A 22,175-nucleotide genomic window follows, 5' to 3' on the forward strand; every position below is an offset into this window, starting at 1 on the left:
TTACTAAAACTCTAATACGTAGCATCATTTCAGTTTATGTGACGAAATAAAAACAAAATAAGCTAGTATAGTGTAGAGAATCATTGTACCATCTAAACTGCTGTGTAATATATTTTCCATAACCTAAAATATAGTCTTTTCAGCTTTTTGAAGATATATTGTACAAAAACTGAAATAAAAGAAGCAAAAACTACATTTAATAATGGGCAGCATAGAAATAGCACACATAGAACAGATCTGCCAATTCGTAGACTTGCTTTCAAGTAGAATGAGTAGAATAACTCACATTTCTATGTGAATTGGTGGGGTTGCCGTAAAAGTGACATATTGCTTTCATGTTTGTAGTGCCTTACAGGGAACAATGAAACAAACACAATCCAGTCAGTTTTACGATCCTGGCAATTTCGGGGTGTTCTCTAGCATTCTCTAGTGTTCTCTGGTGTTCTCTAGCTCTCTGGTGTTCTCTAGTTCTCTGGTGTTCTCTTATGTTCTCTAGTATTCTCTAGAATTCTCTAGCGTTCTCTGGCATTCTCTGGTGTTCTCTGGTGTTCTCTAGTGTTCTCTAGTGTTCTCTAGCGTTCTTTAGTGTTCTCTGGTGTTCTCAAGTTCTCTGGTGTTCTCTAGTATTCCTTAGCTTTCTCTGGTGTTCTCTGGTGTTCTCTGGTGTTCTCTAGTGTTCTCTAGTGTTCTCTGGTGTTCTCTGGTGTTCTCTGGTGTTCTCTAGTGTTCTCTAGTTCTCTGGTGTTCTCTAGCATTCTCTAGCGTTCTCTAGCGTTCTTTAGTGTTCTCTGGTGTTCTCAAGTTCTCTGGTGTTCTCTAGTATTCCTTAGCTTTCTCTGGTGTTCTCTGGTGTTCTCTGGTGTTCTCTAGTGTTCTCTAGTCTTCTCTGGTGTTCTCTAGTGTTCTCTGGTTCTCTGGTGTTCTCTGGTATTCTCTAGTTCTCTGGTGTTCTCTGGTATTCTGATGTTCTCTGGTCATCTGGTGTTCTCTGGTGTTCTCTAGTTCTCTGGTGTTTTCTAGTGTTCTCTAGTTCTCTGGTGTTCTCTGGTTATCTAGTGTTCTCTAGTTCTCTAATGGGCACCTTACCTTAAATGCGGAAGACACATTTCAGTTGAAGGCATTTAGTTGTACAACTGACTAGGTATACCCCTTTCCTTTCCCCTAGGAAGCCCTATGGGCCCTGGTCTAAAGTAGTGCACTGAAGAGGGAATAGAGAGTCGTTTGGGACGCAGCCAGAGAAATGTTTTCTTCCACTATCTCTGGTATGATTACACCTTACTGTAGGGGGGTACCTAGTCAGTACAACAGAAAGGAAATGGGGGTACCTAGTCAGTTGTACAACAGAAAGGAAATGGGGATACCTAGTCAGTTGTACAACAGAAAGGAAAGGGGGATACCTAGTCAGTTGTACAACAGAAAGGGGGATACCTAGTCAGTTGTACAACAGAAAGGAAATGGGGATACCTAGTCAGTTGTACAACAGAAAGGAAATGGGGATACCTAGTCAGTTGTACAACAGAAAGGGGGATACCTAGTCAGTTGTACAACAGAAAGGGGGATACCTAGTCAGTTGTACAACAGAAAGGGGGATACCTAGTTAGTTGTACAACAGAAAGGAAATGGGGATACCTAGTCAGTTGTACAACAGAAAGGAAATGGGGATACCTAGTCAGTTGTACAACAGAAAGGGGGATACCTAGTCAGTTGTACAACAGAAAGGGGGATACCTAGTTAGTTGTACAACAGAAAGTGGGGATACCTAGTCAGTTGTACAACAGAAAGGGGGATACCTAGTCAGTTGTACAACAGAAAGGAAAGGGGGATACCTAGTCAGTTATACAACAGAAAGGGAAAGGGGGATACCTAGTCAGTTGTACAGCAGAAAGGGGGTACCTAGTCAGTTGTACAACAGAAAGGGAAAGGGGGATACCTAGTCAGTTGTACAGCAGAAAGGGGGTACCTAGTCAGTTGTACAACAGAAAGGGAAAGGGGGATACCTAGTCAGTTGTACAGCAGAAAGGGGGATACCTAGTCAGTTGTACAACAGAAAGGGAAAGGGGGTACCTAGTCAGTTATACAACAGAAAGGGAAAGGGGGATACCTAGTCAGTTGTACAACAGAAAGGGGGTACCTAGTCAGTTGTACAACAGAAAGGAAAGGGGGATACCTAGTCAGTTGTACAACAGAAAGGGGATACCTAGTCAGTTGTACAACAGAAAGGGGGATACCTAGTCAGTTGTACAGCAGAAAGTGGGATACCTAGTCAGTTGTACAACAGAAAGGGGGATACCTAGTCAGTTGTACAGCAGAAAGGGGGATACCTAGTCAGTTGTACAACAGAAAGGGGGGATACCTAGTCAGTTGTACAACAGAAAGGGGGGATACCTAGTCAGTTGTCCAACAGAAAGGGGGGATACCTAGTTAGTTGTCCAACAGAAAGGTGGGATACCTAGTCAGTTGTACAACAGAAAGGGGGGTACCTAGTCAGTTGTACAACAGAAAGGGAAAGGGGGATACCAACGCTCTAACCACTAAGCTACCAGGAAGTACCACAATGACCAACGCTCTAACCACTAGGCTACCAGGAAGTACCACAATGACCAACACTCTAACCACTAGGCTACCAGGAAGTACCACAATGACCAAATATGTTACAGAGAGTCGATCTCTGCCATAGATGCTCTGGATCAACCAATCAACGGGCAGCCTACATATTTATATACAGTACATATATATAACAACACTGTATTCTACATAATTCCCAACAACACTGTATTCTACATATTTCCCAACAACACTGTATTCTACATATTTCCCAACAACACTGTCAACTCCATAATTCCCAACAACACTGTCAGCTACATAATTCCCAACAACACTGTCAGCTACATAATTCCCAACAACACTCCCAGCTCCATAATTCCCAACAACACTGTATTCTACATATTTCCCAACAACACTGTCAACTCCATAGCCTAATTCCAAAAGATTTAAATGCAGATTTTAACGAAACAGAGATCAGATGGTTGGCATGGAGATGCTGCAATGGACGTTTTACCAGTAAAACTTGAAGAATAGGCCGATCATTTACGATTGACAGTCATAAATGTGAAGCTACGGTAAACTAAATAGACACAAGGGAACAGGAGGTTCAGAACTGCAGCCTTAGGCAGCTACAGACAGAATTCTGGTAGCAGGAGACAAGGCTTTAAAATACTAAATATAACACACAGGTAGAGATGTGATTCTGAAAGGAACAGACTCGTTACTTAAGTAACTGCAATAGTATTTCAGTATTTAAACACAGAAACTCGTTATATAACTCCGTTCCTCATAAAAGTAATATATTACTCACGAGTGATATTTTGATATGTCAACACTGCTCAGGTATCACATGAACGCACATAAGACATGTCAAAATGTGTAGAATTGGGATAAATTAGCTTTAAAACTGCAACCTTTTCTCTCCGTCCCATGTCAAAATGTGTAGAATTGGGATAAATTAGCTTTAAAACTGCAACCTTTTCTCTCCGTCCCATGTCAAAATTTGTAGAATTGGGATAAATTAGCTTTAAAACTGCAACGTTTTCTCTCCGTCCCATGTCAAAATGTGTAGAATTGGGACAAATTAGCTTTAAAACTGCAACCTTTTCTCTCCGTCCCATGTCAAAATGTGTAGAATTGGGATAAATTAGCTTTAAAACTGCAACCTTTTCTCTCCGTCCCATGTCAAAGTGTGTAGAATTGTAAATGTGTAGGGGTACGAGGCAATAACATGGCTTTATACACAGGGTACCAGTACTGAGTCCATGTGTAGGGGTACGAGGTAATAACATGGCTTTATACATGGTTCAGTGTTGTTTGCCTTGAAGCGAACATAGAAGGCATTTAGCTCTCCTGGTAGGCTTGCGTCACTGGGCAGCTCACGGTAGGGTTTTCTGTCATCATTTGTGATAGTTTGCAAGACCTACCACATCCGACGAGCTTCAGAAACGGCGTAGTAGGATTCAATCTTAGTCCATTATTGATGCTTAGCCTGTTTGATGGTTCGTCTGAGGACATAGTGGTATTTCTTATAAGCTTCCGGGTTAGAGGCCTGCTCCTGGAAAGTGGCAGCTCTAGCCTTTAGCTCAGTGCGGATGTTGCCTGTAATCCATGGCTTCTGGTTGGGATATATACGTACAGTCACTGTAGGGACGACATCGTTGATGCACTTATTAATGAAGCTGATGACTGATGTGGTGTATTCCTCAAAGCCATCGGAGAAACTCCCGGAACATACGCAAGCAAAACTGTAGCTTAGCATCCGTTTCATCGGACCACTTCTGTATTTGGCGTGTCACTGGTACTTCCTGTTTGAGTTTTTGTTTGTTAGCAGGAATCAGGAGGATAGAGTTATGGTCATATTTGCCAAATGGAGGATGAGGGAGAGCTTTGTATGCATTTCTTTGTGTGGAGTAAAGGGGCTCTAGAGTTTTGTCACCTCTAGTTGCCCAGGTGACATGCTGGTAGAAAATAGGTCAAACTGAAATCACTGGCCACCAGGAGAGGAGCATCTGGAGAGCAGAACCTTGAGGTATTCTAGAACCTTGAGGTATTCTAGAACGTTGAGGTATTCTAGAACCTTGAGACTTCCTGTCGGCTCTTAACAGAGAGACAGGGACCTCCCCATTGAGCTTCCCCATTGAGCTTCCCCATTGAGCTTCCCCATTGAGCTTCCCTATTGAGCTTCCCCATTGAGCTTCCCCATTGAGCTTCCCCATTGAGCTTCCCCATTGAGCTTCCCCGTTGAGCTTCCCCATTGAGCTTCCCGTTGAGCTTCCCCATTGAGCTTCCCCATTGAGCTTCCCCGTTGCTGCCGTTCTGCCGATGCAGAAGAAAAAACTGCTCGATGGACTGTATATTATCCATGTCCTTGTTCAGCAACGACTCAGAGAAACACGGAATATTCCAGTACTTCAGGTCCCGCTGATAGGACAGTCTCCAACGGAGCTCATCCAGTTTGTTCTCCAGTGATTGTACGCTCGCCAATAGAATGGAAGGTAGAGGTGGTTTATCTATTTGCCGACGTAGTTTTGTCAGGGTGACTGCTTCTCTTAAGGACGTGTCTCTTTCTCTTCCTGAGCCTCGGGGATTAGGGCCTAGTGATCGGTATGTCCTGCACCGCTGACTAGTTGATGTAGAAATCTTCTACCAAATTGAGGTCGCTGCTCTGATGTCTAGAAGCTCTTTTCGGTCACAGGAAGCGATGGTCAAAACATTATATGCAAAAAAAGTTACGATCAGATATATTTTTTTAACGTTTTGAATTTTACATTTAACTGTGGTCCCTGGGCAGTTAGAGTTAGGTAAGGAAGAGAGAGGTTTTTTAACTGTGGTCCCTGGGCAGTTAGAGTTAGGTAAGGAAGAGAGAGGTCATTTAACTGTGGTCCCTGGGCAGTTAGAGTTAGGTAAGGAAGAGAGAGGTCATTTAGCTGTGGTCCCTGGGCAGTTAGAGTTAGGTAAGGAAGAGAGAGGTCATTTAACTGTGGTCCCTGGGCAGTTAGAGTTAGGTAAGGAAGAGAGAGGTCATTTAACTGTGGTCCCTGGGCAGTTAGAATTAGGTAAGGAAAGAGAGGTCATTTAACTGTGGTCCCTGGGCAGTTAGAGTTAGGTAAGGAAGAGAGAGGTCATTTAACTGTGGTCCCTGGGCAGTTAGAGTTAGGTAAGGAAGAGAGAGGTCATTTAACTGTGGTCCCTTCACAGGTTGGGACACAAATCATGTTAATTAACATTCCAATGTCTTTCTTATCCTCTGGGGGGTCAACATGTCTGTCTCTCTGTCTCTCTCGCTCTCTGGCTCTCTCTGGCTCTATCTGGCTCTCTCTGGCTCTCTCTGGCTCTCTCTCCCTGTCTTTCTCTACCTGTCTCTCTCTCTGCTCTCTCTGTCTCTCTCTCTCTCTCTGTGTCTCTCTGTCTCTCTCTGTCTGTCTCTCTGTCTCTCTCTCTGTGTCTCTCTGTCTCTCTCTGTCTGTCTCTCTGTCTCTCTCTCTCTCTGGCTCTCTGGCTCTCTCTGCTCTCTCTGTCTCTCTCTCTCTCTCTGGCTCTCTCTCCCTGTCTTTCTCTACCTGTCTCTCTCTCTCTCTCTCTGTCTCTCTCTCTCTGTCTCTCTCTCTCCGTCTTTCTCTCCCTGTCTCTCTCTCTCTCTCTCTCTCTGTGTGTCTCTCTCCCTGTCTCTCTCTCTCCGTCTTTCTCTCCCTGTCTCTCTCTCTCCGTCTTTCTCTACCTGTCTCTCTCTCCCTGTCTCTCTCGCCCTGTCTCTCTCGCCCTGTCTCTCTCACCCTGTCTCTCTCACCCTGTCTCTCTCTCTCTAAATTCAATTCAAGGTCTTTACTGGCATGGGAAAGATATGTTTACATTGCCAAAGCAAGTGAAGTCAAAAATAAACAAAAGTGGCATAAACAATAAATATGAACAGTAAACACTCACAGAAGTTCCAAAAGAATAAAGCCTATGGCGACCTTTCTCAATAGCAAGGCTATGCTCACAGAGTCTGTACATAGTCAAAGCTTTCCTTAATTTTGGGTCAGTCACAGTGGTCAGGTATTCTGCCGCTGTGTACTCTCTGTGTAGGGCCTAATAGCATTCTAGTTCGCTCTGTTTTTTGTTAATCCTTTCCAATGTGTCAAGTAATTATCTTTTTGTTCTCTCATGTGTTGCTGTCCTCTCTCTCCCTGTCTCTCTCTCTCCTTTTCTCTCTACCTTTATCTCTCCCTCTCTCTCTGTCTTTCTCTCCGTCTCTCTCTTGCCCTCTCGCTTGACCTGTCTCTCTCTCTTCTTGTCTCTCTCTTGCCCTGTCTCGCTTGACCTTTCTCTCTCTCTCTCCCTGTCTCTCTCTCCCTGTCTTTCTCCTTGTCTCTCTCTTGCCCTGTCTCACTTGACCTGTCTCTCTCTCCCTGTCTCTCTTCTTGTCTCTCTCTTGCCCTGTCTCGCTTGACCTGTCTCTCTCTCTCTCCCTGTCTCTCTCTCCCTGTCTTTCTCCTTGTCTCTCTCTTGCCCTGTCTCACTTGACCTGTCTCTCTCTCTCCCTGTCTCTCTCTCTTGCCCTGTGTCGCTTGACCTGTCTCTCACGTGGGTGCTTCTAACTCAACAAATAATCACTGACACACTCAACCGCACACACAAACTCGCACGCGCACACACCCGCCTGCACTCGACAGGCACCAAGCCCCTTCCTCCTAGCCCACCTTCATTCCTGCATTTGAGGGACGGAAGAGAGACAGCCTAGAGAGGGACACCGTCTGTCCCAGCAGAATACAATGCTCTGAGAGGGACACCGTCTGTCTCAGCAGAATACAATGCTCTGAGAGGGACACCGTCTGTCTCAGCAGAATGCAATGCTCTGAGAGGGACACCGTCTGTCTCAGCAGAATACAATGCTCTGAGAGGGACACCGTCTGTCTCAGCAGAATACAATGCTCTGAGAGGGACACCGTCTGTCTCAGCAGAATGCAATGCTCTGAGAGGGACACCGTCTGTCTCAGCAGAATGCAATGCTCTGAGAGGGACACCGTCTGTCTCAGCAGAATACAATGCTCTGAGAGGGACACCGTCTGTCTCAGCAGAATACAATGCTCTGAGAGGGACACCGTCTGTCTCAGCAGAATACAATGCTCTGAGAGGGACACCGTCTGTCTCAGCAGAATACAATGCTCTGAGAGGGACACCGTCTGTCTCAGCAGAATGCAATGCTCTGAGAGGGACACCGTCTGTCTCAGCAGAATGCAATGCTCTGAGAGGGACACCGTCTGTCTCAGCAGAATACAATGCTCTGAGAGGGACACCGTCTGTCTCAGCAGAATACAATGCTCTGAGAGGGACACCGTCTGTCTCAGCAGAATACAATGCTCTGAGAGGGACACCGTCTGTCTCAGCAGAATGCAATGCTCTGAGAGGGACACCGTCTGTCTCAGCAGAATGCAATGCTCTGAGAGGGACACCGTCTGTCTCAGCAGAATACAATGCTCTGAGAGGGACACCGTCTGTCTCAGCAGAATACAATGCTCTGAGAGGGACACCGTCTGTCTCAGCAGAATACAATGCTCTGAGAGGGACACCGTCTGTCTCAGCAGAAAACAATGCTCTGAGAGGGACACCGTCTGTCTCAGCAGAATACAATGCTCTGAGAGGGACACCGTCTGTCTCAGCAGAAAACAATGCTCTGAGAGGGACACCGTCTCAATGCGTGGCACCGCGGCGACCATTGAAACGAGAAAAGCGACTAGACTAAAACAGTTGAGGGCGTTGAAAGGAGAAGAACACATCAAAGACTCTTTAGAAGTGTTTTTGAACAGACGATTAGAAATGGTTTAATGAGACAAAGTGGACACCGTCAGACTGTGAAAAGATACGACTGAATGGATCCTGTTGTTACTGTTTCTAACACTTCATTCGAGTTGTGATCAATTTTAACTCTGCAATCAGAGAGAAACAGCCTATTAATTACAGCGCTGTAATGATTCAGTGTTGTTGCAGAGCGCAGCGAGACCTTGTCTTTACTCAACAACACCGGCTAACAGAAACAGCCACCGGGACATTAACATTAATAACGTCAGAACGGTGAAATGATGAGCGACACCAAGACTCAACAACGCTGGTTTAATCACTGCCCCAGTCCTGTGTGTCCATGTGTGTGTGTGTGCGTGTGCGTGTGCATGTGTGTGTGTGTGTGTGTGTGTGTGTGTGTGTGTGTGTGTGTGTGAGAGAGAGTTATTAGGGTACCATGGAGAGGTTCTCAGACAGAGCTCTAACTGTGTCTGTTTTTACTCTTCTCTCTCCTCTCGCTCTCTGCTCCTCTCTCTCTGCTCCTCTCTCTGCTCCTCTCTCTCTGCTCCTCTCCATCTGCTCCTCTCTCTCTGCTCCTCTCTCAATGCCTCTCTCTCTGCTCTTCTCTCTCTGCTCTTCTCCCTCTCTCTCTGCTCCTCTCTCTCTGCTCCTCTCTCTCTGCTCCTCTCTCTCTGCCCCTCTCTCTCTGCTCCTCTCTCTCTGCTCCTCTCTCTGCTCCTCCATCTGCTCCTCTCCCTCTGCTCCCCTCTCTCTGCTCCTCTCTCTTCTCCCCTCTCTCTGCTCCTCTCTCTCTGCTCCTCTCCCTCTCCCTCTGCTCCTCTCTCTCTGCTCCTCTCTCTCTGCTCCTCTCCCTCTCTCTCTGCTCCTCTCCCTCTCCCCTCTCCCTCTCCCTCTGCTCCTCTCTCTCTGCTCCTCTCTCTCTGCTCCTCTCCCTCTCTCTCTGCTCCTCTCCCTCTCTCTCTGCTCCTCTCCCTCTCTCTCTGCTCCTCTCCCTCTCCCTCTGCTCCTCTCTCTCTGCTCCTCTCTCTCTGCTCCTCTCCCTCTCTCTCTGCTCCTCTCTCTGCTCCTCTCTCTCTGCTCCTCTCCCTCTCTCTCTGCTCCTCTCCCTCTCTCTCTGCTCCTCTCTCTGCTCCTCTCTCTCTGCTCCTCCATCTGCTCCTCTCCCTCTGCTCCCCTCTCTGCTCCTCTCTCTTCTCCCTCTCTCTCTGCTCCTCTCTCTCTGCTCCTCTCTCTCTGCTCTTCTCCCACTTTGCAAATCCAATCAGTTTTCCACATTGATTGGTGGAAACAACGGTGATTCAACCCGTTTTTGTCCAATGGGAACTCTGTCTGCTGTATCAGGTGACAGGAAGTACAGTCCAACATTACCTTACAGTGAAAACACACAGACATGAGAGAGACAGGACAGATGTGGAGCTGGGGGGATGGGAGAAGTGTGTCCCAGTGTGTGTGTGTGTGTGTGACCCAGTGTGTGTGTGTGTGTCCCAGTGTATGTGTGTGTGTGTGTGTGTGTGTGTGTGTGTGTGTGTGTGTGTGTGTGTCCCTCAGGGTGTGTGTGTGACCCAGTGTGTGTGTGTGTGTGTGTGTGTGTGTGTCCCTCAGGGTGTGTGTGTGTCCCAATGTGTGTGTGTGTGTGTGTGAGTGTGTGTGTGCGCGTGTGTGTGTGTGTCTAAGAGGAGAGACAGAGACATAAAGAGACTGAGTGAATCAACACCTGTTGCACCAGTGGGTCATAACTCTACATCTGACCTAGAAATGATACCTGTTGCACCACCTGGGAGCCCTTCCTGCTATGAGCTACGTCTGGACCTAGATACTAGTAGAAAGCAGGCGTAGGGTGTTCAATTGGGATTGTCATTCATCCAGATACGCACAGAAAATATGAACAATCTATATTTTCAAAAGGATGGGAGTTTCGTGTTCATATTTCAAAAACATCCGTGGCCTTTTGGAGTTGCCTAGACAACGCGCTCGAATCAATAGCAAAAACATCCGTGGCCTTTTGGAGTTGCCTAGACAACGCGCTCGAATCAAAATGATATGCTTTTTATTTTTTATTTTTTGTGAAACATCTCATCGATTGATAATCAGACACGTCGATTGGCGATTGATACGTCACTGGCCTTTCGGAGATAATAAAAATAAATCAGACACGTCACTGGCCTTTCGGAGTAGCAAAATAATCCACGAAGCTACACAACATGCTAACAAAATGTTGTGATCAGCCCTGCTAATAGAAGAACCAACCAGACTAATGACGATGAACATTCACCTCAACAAAACATTTCCCAGCCTGATGTTAAACGCCCCCCTCCATACTACTTTTGTAATACAACTTTAGGTATTTTTAAACGTTAATAATCGATCAAATTGTAGACGGGGCAATCTGTATTCAATACAGGACGAAAACAAACCAGCGCCACTTTTCACATCTTGCGCAACTCACAAAAGTGTCCCCAGTTCCGAGTTGGCCTACTTCTTCATTTCACAAAGGAATAACCTCAACCAAATTCCAAAGACTGGTGACATCCATTGGAAGCAGTAGGAACTGGAAACAGGTTCCTAAGAAATATCCCTTGGCAATAACAAATCAGGGAACAGAGAGAGGCAAAAAAATCTGAACAGTTAGTCCTCAGGGTTTTGCCTGCTACATAAGTTCTGTTATACTCACCGACATGATTCAAACAGTTTTAGAAACTTCAGAGTGTTTTCTATCCAAATATATGAATAATATGCATATCTTATATTCTTGGCATGAGTATCAGGAAGTTGAAATTGGGCAAACTATTTATCCAAAAGTGAAACTTCTGCCCCCTAGCCCCAAGAGGATTTATTAACGGTCGGATACCTTTATGGGCAGTTTCAGTAAACAAACAATATGATACGTACCTTCAACGGCATTAGCCTACTTTATTCCAATATTTTGGTCAGTCAGTGATATTTATTACCACAGTAGTTCTTTATGTATCCATCCAGTAGTGGTTCAGAAAACAGTGATGGGCTATGGGAAGAGATAGACGAAGCGACACGCGTTGCCATGTTTACAACTGCCAGGAGGACGGTAACCCGGGCGCTGCCAAGCAACAGCTTAGTGACGGGCGCTGCATAGCAACCATCATTATGAAGTGGATTTAGCCACGACTAGTCTTATCTTTGGTTAGTGCAACAGGTGTAAACTCTCATCACAAAGTCAAATGTACAGTAGCTACGAGTCCTACCTGTTACAGGTCCATCCAGGGTGTGTGTGTGTGTGTGTCTGTGTCTGTGTCTGTGTCTGTGTCTGTGTCTGTGTGTGTGTGTGTGTGTGTGTGTGTGTGTGTGTGTGTGTGTGTGTCTGTGTGCCTGTGTGTTTGTGTGTGTGTGTGTGTGTGCCTGTGCCTGTGTGTGTGTGTGTGTGTGTGTGTGTGTGTGTGTGTGTGTGTGTGTGTGTGTGTGTGTGTGTGTGTGTGTGTGTGTGTGTGTGTGTGCCTGTGCCTGTGTGTGTGTGTGTGTGTGTGTGTGTGTGTGTGTGTGTGTGTGTGTGTGTGTGTGTGTGTGCCTGTGTGTGTGTGTCTGTGTCTGTGTGTGTGTGTGTCTGTGACTGTGTGTGTGTGTGTGTGTGTGTCTGTGTGTGTGTGTGTGTGTGTGTCTGTGTGTGTGTGTGTGTGTATACATGCAAAGTATAAAGTCCTACCTGTCCCAGGTCCGTCCAGGGTGTGTGTGTGTGTGTGTCTGTGTCTGTGTCTGTGTGTCTGTGTGTGTCTGTGTCTGTGTGTCTGTGTGTGTGTGTGTCTGTGTGTGTGTGTGTCTGTGTGTGTGTGTGTGTGTGTGTATACATGCAAAGTATAAAGTCCTACCTGTCCCAGGTCCAAGGTGACGTTGACCTGGTTGAACTCAGTGCTGCGGGAGAGAGGAGGGCTCTGCCACCACCTCTCTGTCCCGTCGATGGCATTGGAGATGGGATGTGCTCTGTCACTGTCCCCTATGGCGCACGTATCACAGTACTGGCCCTGAAGAACACAACAAATAGTATGTTATAGATAGTATAGTCTAGAAGAAAAAGAAAAGCACACCTGTTAAGACGAGGTGCTGGCTAGCGGTGCTGGCTAGAGGTGCTGGCTAGAGGTGCTGACTAGAGGTGCTGACTAGAGGTGCTGACTAGAGGTGCTGGCTAGAGGTGCTGACTAGCGGTGCTGACTAGCGGTGCTGGCTAGAGGTGCTGACTAGAGGTGCTGACTAGAGGTGCTGGCTAGAGGTGCTGACTAGCGGTGCTGACTAGCGGTGCTGGCTAGAGGTGCTGACTAGAGGTGCTGACTAGAGGTGCTGACTAGCGGTGCTGGCTAGCGGTGCTGACTAGCGGTGCTGACTAGCGGTGCTGGCTAGCGGTGCTGGCTAGCGGTGCTGGCTAGAGGTGCTGGCTAGCGGAGTAGAAGACTGGAAAATAAAATGCAAGAGAGCCGCACACTCTAGGAGCTCAATCATTTAATTACCAACGTTTCCACAGCCAAGCTGTATTCATCAGGGTAGATAGTATAGTATCATATAATATAGTATAGTACAATATAGTATAATACACTGTAGTATAGTGTAATACATTATAGTATAGTATATTGTAGTTTAGAATAGTATAGTATAGTGTAATATAGTATAGTACCATATAATATAGTATAGTGATAGATAATATGGTATAGTACCATATAATATAGTATAGTACAGTATAATACAGTGTAGTATAGTATAATATAGTATAGTATTGTGGAATATAGTATAATACAGTATAGTACCATATACTATAGTATAGTATAATATATTGTAGTTTAGAATAGCATAGTATAGTTTAATATAGTATAGTACCATATAATATAGTATAGTGTCATATAATATAGTACCATATAATATAGTATAGTGTAATATATTGTAGTTTTGTATAGTATAGTACAATATATATAGTATAATATATAGTAGTATAGTATAGTATAGTATAGTATAGTATAATGCAGTATAAAATATGTTGGTATAGTATAATACATTGTAGTATCGTATAATATAGTATAGTATAATATATTGTAGTATAGTATAATATATTGTAGTATCGTATAATATAGTACAGTATAATATATTGTAGTAAAGTATAGTATAATATAGTATAAATCATTGAAGTACAGTATAATATGGTATAATATATTGTGGTATAGTATAATATAGTATAGTATAATATATTGTAGTATAGTCTAGTATAATATTGTATAGTATAATATATTGTAGTATAGTATAATATATTGCAGTATAATATAATATATTGTAGTATAGTATAATATATTGTAGTATAGTATCGTATAATATAGTACAGTATAATATATTGTAGTATAGTATAGTATAATATAGTATAAATCATTGAAGTACAGTATAATATAGTATAATATATTGTAGCATAGTATAATATAGTATAGTATAATATATTGTAGTATAGTATAGTATAATATTGTATAGTATAATATATTGTAGTTTAGTATAATATAATATATTGTAGTATAGTATAATATATTGCAGTATAATATAATATATTGTAGTATAGTATAATATTGGTTAGTATAATATATTGAAGTATAATACAATATATTGTAGTATAGTATAGTATGGTATAGTACACTGTTATATAGTATAATATATTGTAGTATATTATAGTAAAATATATTGTAGTATAGTATCGTATAATATATTGTAGGATAATATAGTAGAAGAGGATAATAGAGGATAATAGGGAGAGGATAATATAGTAGAATATATTGTAGTATAGTATAGTATATTGTAGTTTAGTATATTAAAATATATTTTAGTATAGTATAATATATTGTATTTTAGCATTGTATAGTTTAATATAGTATCATATATTGTAGTATAGTATAATATATTGTAGTATAGTATAATATAATATATTGTAGTATAGTATACTCTGTATGATAACATTGGTGTTTTTTTTATTTAACTAGGCAAGTCAATTAAGAACAAATTCTTATTTACAATGACGGCCTACTCGGTCAAATCCAGGCCAATTGTGCGCCGCCCTATGGGACTCCCAATCATGGCCGGATTGTGACCGGCCTGGATTCTAACCAGGTACTGTAGTGACACCTCTAGCACTGAGTGCCGTAGACCACTGCACCACTCAGGAGCTCATGGAATAGACCCCTGGTGCAGGTATCATGGTATTTACCCTGAGGATGCACAGACCAGTGAGTTCAGTGACTTAAGGGTTTAGGGAGGGAGGGAGGGAGGGAGACAGACAGACAGACGAAGGGGCTAATCTCATGTTGAAACCATGGCAATAAGCACCGAGGCCGTAATCTGTACAGGGTGTGCCTCTGTGTGAGGAGGGGTGGATTCCAGTGAATCCCCCCCTCGACCCCCACTCAGCTCACCTGCTGTTTTTAATTAACCCTTGTGTAGTCTTAACATTCTATATACTCCCCTTGTCCTAAGGGTCAAAAAAAAGAGACCCGCCTTCACTTAAACACCTAAAATAAAACAGCTTCATTGGATTTTAAATAAATAAATCTATTTAGCATGAAGAAACAACATGTCATTCATCACATGACGATTTCTGGGTTTTCCCGCTTCGCAATGTAGAAAGACTGCGTTTAATCAGTGGACACCACTCGTTTCTATTACAACACACCTAAATGTTTTCTTTACTATAGTAGAGGTTTATTATTATTGTTGCTAAAGGTACTAAAGGTACTGTATAGGTGTAAACATACTTTTTTTTAGCAAGAGAGAGCAGTTGTATAGAGGTGAGAGAGCAGGTGTATAGAGGTGAGAGAGCAGTTGTATAGAGGTGAGAGAGCAGTTGTATAGAGGTGAGAGAGCAGGTGTATAGAGGTGAGAGAGCAGTTGTATAGAGGTGAGAGAGCAGTTGTATAGAGGTGAGAGAGCAGTTGTATAGAGGTGAGAAAGCAGTTGTGTAATAAAGTAGCAGAAACGTGCAGAAAGTAGTTTTCAATGCATTTTATTGAAGGGAAACAATAACAGTCTTGAACTTTTTTGTCAACATATTGATATATTCTTATATACTGTTACAACGAGGAATTAAACTACAAAATACTCCTCCCATTTTATTCCCTCAAATAGTCTCCTCCCATTTTACTCCCTCAAATAGTCTCCTCCCATTTTATTCCCTCAAATAGTCTCCTCCCATTTTATTCCCTCAAATAGTCTCCTCCCATTTTACCCTCAAATAGCCTCCTCCCATTTTATTCCCCTCAAATAGTCTCCTCCCATTTTACTCCCTCAAATAGTCTCCTCCCATTTACTCCCTCAAATAGTCTCCTCCCATTTTACCCCTCAAATAGTCTCCTCCCCATTTTACTCTGTCAATAGTCTCCTCCCATTTTATTCCTCAAATAGTCTCCCTCCCATTTTATTCCCTCAAATAGTCTCCTCCCATTTTACTCCCTCAAATCGTCTCCTCCCATTTTATTCCCTCAAATAGTCTCCTCCCATTTTACTCCCTCAAGTAGTCTCCCCCCCATTTTACTCCTCAAATAGCCTCCTCCCATTTTACTCCCTCAAATAGTCTCCTCCCATTTTTACTCCCTCAAATAGTCTCCTCCCATTTTACTCCCTCAAATAGTCTCCTTCCATTTTACTCCCTCAAATAGTATTCTCCCATTTTACTCCCTCAAATAGTCTCCTCATTTTTTGGAACCATTGCCCCCACCCACAAGGTGTATAAACAACAACAATAAATAAGAATAAAATAAGATAATAGATACAAAACTAAAAAAAGTGAAGAACATAAATCAATCAAGTCTAATTAGCATATGTAGGACAGTATGCAGGTGTGTGTGGACTTTACAGTTGAATGTCTGTTAAACATAGTGGTGGGACACGTTTGACCCTAAAGACAACACAAAGGTTGACAATAACACACTTATCTCGCAGAGACAAAAAACGAATGAAGGAGACCGGAACGAGGAGCGGGGGAGGTGTGTATGTGTCCGTGTGTGTATATGTGTGTTTGTGTGTGTGTGTCTGTATGTGTGTGTGTGTGTGTCTGTATGTGTGTGTGTGTGTGTGTCTGTATGTGTGTGTGTGTGTATGTTTGTGTATGGGGGGAGGGGGGTTAGAAGTGATATAGCTACATAATCCATCTAGTGGTTAAGCCATCATGTGAAATTAAAAGCAACAACAGCACCGTAGCTGAGGAACTCTCAGTACTGTTCTCTTCTATCCAACAACAGCACCGTAGCTGAGGAAATCTCAGTACTGTTCTCTTCTATCCAACAACAGCACCGTAGCTGAGGAACTCTCAGTACTGTTCTCTTCTATCCAACAACAGCACCGTAGCTGAGGAACTCTCAGTACTGTTCCCTTCTATCCAACAACAGCACCGTAGCTGAGGAAATCTCAGTACTGTTCTCTTCTATCCAACAACAGCACCGTAGCTGAGGAACTCTCAGTACTGTTCTCTTCTATCCAACAACAGCACCGTAGCTGAGGAACTCTCAGTACTGTTCTCTTCTATCCAACAACAGCACCGTAGCTGAGGAACTCTCAGTACTGTTCTCTTCTATCCAACAACAGCACCGTAGCTGAAATCTCAGTACTGTTCTCTTCTATCCAACAACAGCACCGTAGCTGAGGAACTCTCAGTACTGTTCTCTTCTATCAACAACAGCACCGTAGCTGAGGAACTCTCAGTACTGTTCTCTTTTATCCAACAACAGCACCGTAGCTGAGGAACTCTCAGTACTGTTCTCTTCTATCCAACAACAGCACCGTAGCTGAGGAACTCTCTGTCAGTACTGTTCTCTTCTATCCAACAACAGCACCGTAGCTGAGGAACTCTCAGTACTGTTCTCTTCTATCCAACAACAGCACCGTAGCTGAGGAACTCTCAGTACTGTTCTCTTCTATCCAACAACAGCACCGTAGCTGAGGAACTCTCAGTACTGTTCTCTTCTATCCAGGCGGAGTTGAGTTTTTATAACTGGTCATGTAATCTGCCTAGCAACAACATTGAGTCAGTCAATACTAAAAAATGTAAATTCTGAAAACGCTTACCTTGTACCTATGTCTGTCCTGTACCTATGTCTGTCCTGTACCTACGTCTGTCCTGTACCTACGTCTGTCCTGTACCTATGTCTGTCCTGTACCTATGTCTGTCCTGTACCTACGTCTGTCCTGTAGCTACGTCTGTCCTGTACCTACGTCTGTCCCTGTACCTACGTCTGTCCTGTACCTACGTCTGTCCTGTAGCTACGTCTGTCCTGTGCACCTACGTCTGTCCTGTACCTCGTCTGTCCTGTACCTACGTCTGTCCTGTACCCACGTCTGTCCTGTACCCCTACGTCTGTCTGTACCTACGTCATCCTCAGCTGCGTCTGTCCTGTAGCTACGTCTGTCCTGTACTATGTCTGTCCTGTACCTACATCTGTCCTGTAGCTACGTCTGTCCTGTATCGTCTGTCTAATACCTATGTCTGTCCTGTACCTACATCTGTCCTGTACCTACGTCTGTCCTGTAGCTACGTCTGTCCTGTACCTATGTCTGTCCTGTACCTACATCTGTCCTGTACCTACATCTGTCCTGTACCTATGTCTGTCCTGTACCTACATCTGTCCTGTACCTACATCTGTCCTGTACCTACATCTGTCCTGTACCTACATCTGTCCTGTACCTACATCTGTCCTGTACCTATGTCTGTCCTGTACCTACATCTGTCCTGTACCTACATCTGTCCTGTACCTACGTCTGTCCTGTAGCTACGTCTGTCCTGTACCTATGTCTGTCCTGTACCTACGTCTGTCCTGTACCTACGTCTGTCCTGTACCTACGTCTGTCCTGTACCTATGTCTGTCCTGTACCTATGCAGTTCTTCCACAGGCTGCTGAAATTCATACTTTTAATTCAAACTTTTATTAAATAAAACCACCGACTTTTGTGTGTTGATCACCTGGAGTTGTACCGATGCCATATCTCAGTAACAGGATTATAATTGGGTTATATGGGTTATAATTAATGAAAACATTTTTCGTTAGGGAAAATCAAGTCTGACATTTTTTTAAATATTTTTTTTTTACCCCTTTTCCTCCCCAATTTCGTCGTATCCAATTGTTAGTAGCTACTATCTTGTCTCATCGCTACAACTCCCGTACGGGCTCTGGAGAGACGAAGGTTGAAAGTCATGCATCCTCCGATACACAACCCAACCTAGCCGCACTGCTTCTTAACACATCGCGCATCCAACCAGCCGCACCAATGTGTCGGAGGAAACACCGTGACAATGGCATCCTTGGTTATCGCGCACTACGCCCGGCCCGCCACTGGAGTTGCTGGTGCGCGATGAGACAAGGATATCCCTACCGACCAAACCCTCCCTAACCCGGACGACGCTAGGCCAATTGTGCGTCGCCCCACGGACCTCCCGGTCATGGCCGGTTACAACAGAGCCTGGGCGCGAACCCAGAGTCTCTGGTGGCACAGCTGGCGCTGCAGTACAGCGCCCCTTAACCACTGCGCCACCCGGGAGGCAAAGTCTGACATTTTTAAATAGAAATGACAAACTTTAGAATACTTTTTAAAAAACTTGAATATATTACAAGTTTTCATTTCCTGCTGTACAGGAAATTTCCTGCAACAACAGGATGATCAAATTAAAAGATGTCATCTGTAGCGGGTTTGACAGACTATGTAAACTAAGATTCAATTGGCACAAGCTCATATGCGCTGAGTTAAGAAACACAATTGAGGAAAAAAGTGTTTTCGATTAAAGTTTTTTAAAATTAAGAGTATGAATTTCAGCAGCCTGCGGAAGAACCGCAGTTGTACAGGACAGACATAGGTACAAGGTAAGCATTTTCAGAATTTAACTTTTTTTTTTTAGTATTGACAGACTCAATGTTGTTGCTAGGCAGATCAAACGACCAGTTATCAAAACTCAGCTCCGCCCCTCGATATATAAGAGAACGGAAGTTGAACGTTCCTCAGCTACGGAGGGTGCTGCTCGTCAAGGAGTTTAACTGAAATTCTGAAGTAGGACAAATTCAGCAGTTGCTTGGTTCACAGCGCGCACGGCACAGGTCACAGGTCACTCACCCCCAGGAATGTCAAAACAGGAGGGGAAGAAAGTTCTATAAAGGTTTTAATAATAAGACGAACAGTGGTGTTGGGGGCTGTGCTTTGTCAAAGTGGGTGGGGTTATATCCTGCCTGGTTGGCCCTGTCCGGGGGTATCGTCGGACAGGGCCACAGTGTCTCCGACCCCTCCTGTCTCAGCCTCCAGTATTTATGCTGCAGTAGTTTATGTGTCGGGGCTAGGGTCAGTCTGTTATATCTGGAGTATTTATCCTGTCTTATCCGGTGTCCTGTGTGAATTTAAGTGTGCTCTCTCTAATTCTCTCTCTCTCTCGGAGGACCTGAGCCCTAGGACCATGCCTCAGGACTACCTGGCCTGATGACTCCATGCTGTCCCCAGTCCACCTGGATGTGCTGCTGTTCCAGTTTCAGCTGTTCTGCTTGCAGCTATGGAACCCTGACCTGTTCACCGGATGTGCTACCTGTCCCGGACCTGCTGTTTTCGACTTTCTCTCTCTACCACACCTGCTGTCTCTAACTCTGAATGATCGGCTATGAAAAGCCAACTGACATTTACTCCTGAGGTGCTGACCTGTTGCACCCTCTACAACCACTGTGATTATTATTATTTGACCATGCTGGTCATCTATGAACGTTTGAACATCTTGGCCATGTTCTGTTATAATCTCCACCCGGCACAGCCAGAAGAGGACTGGCCATCTCTCATAGCCTGGTTCCTCTCTAGGTTTCATCCTAGGTTTTGGCCTTTCTAGGGAGTTTTTCCTAGCCACCGTGCTTCTACACCTGCATTGCTTGCTGTTTGGGGTTTTAGGCTGGGTTTCTGTACAGCACTTTGAGATATCAGCTGATGTAAAAAGGGCTTTATAAATACATTTGATTGATTAACAACTTTTTAGTTAGTTATAGGAATTAAGTTCATTTTTAAAAAAACTAGCCATGTTTTATCCAAGCAGGCAAAATCCCACTGGGCACAAACTGGTTTAATCAATGTTGTTTCAACATCATTTGTCAACGTATTGTCAACGTATTGTGACGTGGAAAATACATTGGATTTGAAAAAAAGCAATCAACTGTTGTTTTGAGGGTGGAATTTCAACAACAGGATTATGTCTTCATTCTAACCAATTTCCAACACAGACAAACCTTATATAAAATATGTTGAATTTGTACCTTTGAAACAACATCAGATTTTCAACATTATGTATCTGTATTATCCACATCCAGAAGAAAATAAAAACTTCAGGCTGGGTAGCACAACCTACTGGAGAGTTGATCTAACTACAGCTATTCAATTGGTCTCCCATCCAGAGTTTTAACCAAGCTTTAAAATGTGTCACTGACTTCAACCAATGTGCTATCATGACAACGATCATTGAGAGAGTTCTCTTAATAACTAAATCTATTCACTGTTGCTAGCAAAGTCCATTTCAATGGGTATAATTAACAGAGCAAATGGAATTATCTGAGAGAATTTTGAATTTTTAAAACACATTTCTTGCTGTTCTACACATTTTGCTATGAGGCCGAGTGAACATTTATCATTTTTACAGCTTATTTCCCTGTAATTCTAAACATTTTGGCAATTGGCGTATGACCTGTTCTTATGCTATCTGGGGAAAGGGTGGGGGCCGACCGACCTTATTTTGGCTTGGGGGCCGCCAGAGGCCGTGGGGCCACCCACCTTACGGGGCTGCTAGGGTGTGTTGTACACCATTGATCCACGGTGAAATTAGGTGAGGCCCAGTAGAATAACTTATATTAACAAATACAGGCTGAATCAAATGTAGCTCAAGTTCTTACCTGGATGGTTTGGCTCTGGTGACTCGGGTCCCCTGACACTGGCCCCCCGACCAGCTTGCAATACAAATCGTGTATCGACCTTCCATTGTCCCCCTCTCCACAGGTCGCTGTCGCTGTGATTTTGGTCCCTTCTGCCAGGTTAAAATAAGGTGGGTGCAGGCTGTAGCCATTCACCCCGTTGGTGGGCAGTTCCTGGCCCTGCGCCGAGAGGCCGCAGATTAGGGGTATAACAGCAGCAACGCAAGTTGTGTAGGGCCGCCAGCCGCCGGGATACAGTCCCCAACACCAGTCCCCTCGCCATCTTCACCTGCCGGCGCTCTACTCTGCGGTTCGTTAGATAAATAGGCGACTAGGCTACAACGGACAAAACTAATAGAAATGTTCAAGAAAAGAACAACCGAGATTATAACTTTACTGTGTTGTTACAAAGTAGGCTACCATCGGAAGTACAGCAATATAACAACGATATAAATTAGAGTTTAACTCCGAATCGTTGCGCGGTGAAGAAGTGCACAACAGTCGATGCGCTCTGCTTTTGCTGTGGTGGCTGTGCATCTCTCGCTCCGGCGAGCACCTAACTATCTGTGCTCTGTTCTCTCTCCCTCTCCAACTCTCTCAATTCAATTCCCTCTCTCTTTTTCTGCCCTTAGTGGCTGAACGAGGTAGCTCAGCGCCAAGGTTGACTGACTCCAATAAAATACAAGTGTATTGGTCGCGTACACAGATGTTATAGCGGTTGCAGCGGGAAGCTCCCCAACGGCGCAGTAAAATGTAAATATACACACATACTAATAAACAACTAAATAGAAACAAGAAATCAAGAATGTCAGAACGAATAACCTAAATAACACTGTCCCAGTTAATCCAAATGCAATCTATGAATATATAGGTCCTACACCCAAGAATATATAGCCTAGTGCAGGTGTTCCCCAACTGGCGTCCTGCGGGCCGAATTTGGCCCGTAGGTGGTTTTAT

General features: G+C 44.0%; 1 protein-coding gene across 1 annotated transcript in view; it reads right to left on the reverse strand.

Moving 5' to 3' along the window:
- The window catches only part of lama5 (laminin, alpha 5), a gene marked incomplete at its 5' end in the record, with an annotated part of 282,983 nt that extends 261,564 nt beyond the window's left edge, over positions 1-21,419 (reverse strand). The window contains 2 exons of the mRNA XM_042304281.1: positions 12,162-12,314; positions 21,201-21,419. Coding sequence (XP_042160215.1) covers positions 12,162-12,314; positions 21,201-21,419 — 372 coding nt within the window. The remainder of the gene's footprint in view (positions 1-12,161; positions 12,315-21,200) is intronic.
- Between the last annotated feature and the right edge of the window lie 756 nt (positions 21,420-22,175).

Source organism: Oncorhynchus tshawytscha, linkage group LG22 (assembly GCF_018296145.1).
Source record: "Oncorhynchus tshawytscha isolate Ot180627B linkage group LG22, Otsh_v2.0, whole genome shotgun sequence".
Taxonomy (NCBI): Eukaryota; Metazoa; Chordata; class Actinopteri; order Salmoniformes; family Salmonidae; genus Oncorhynchus; species Oncorhynchus tshawytscha.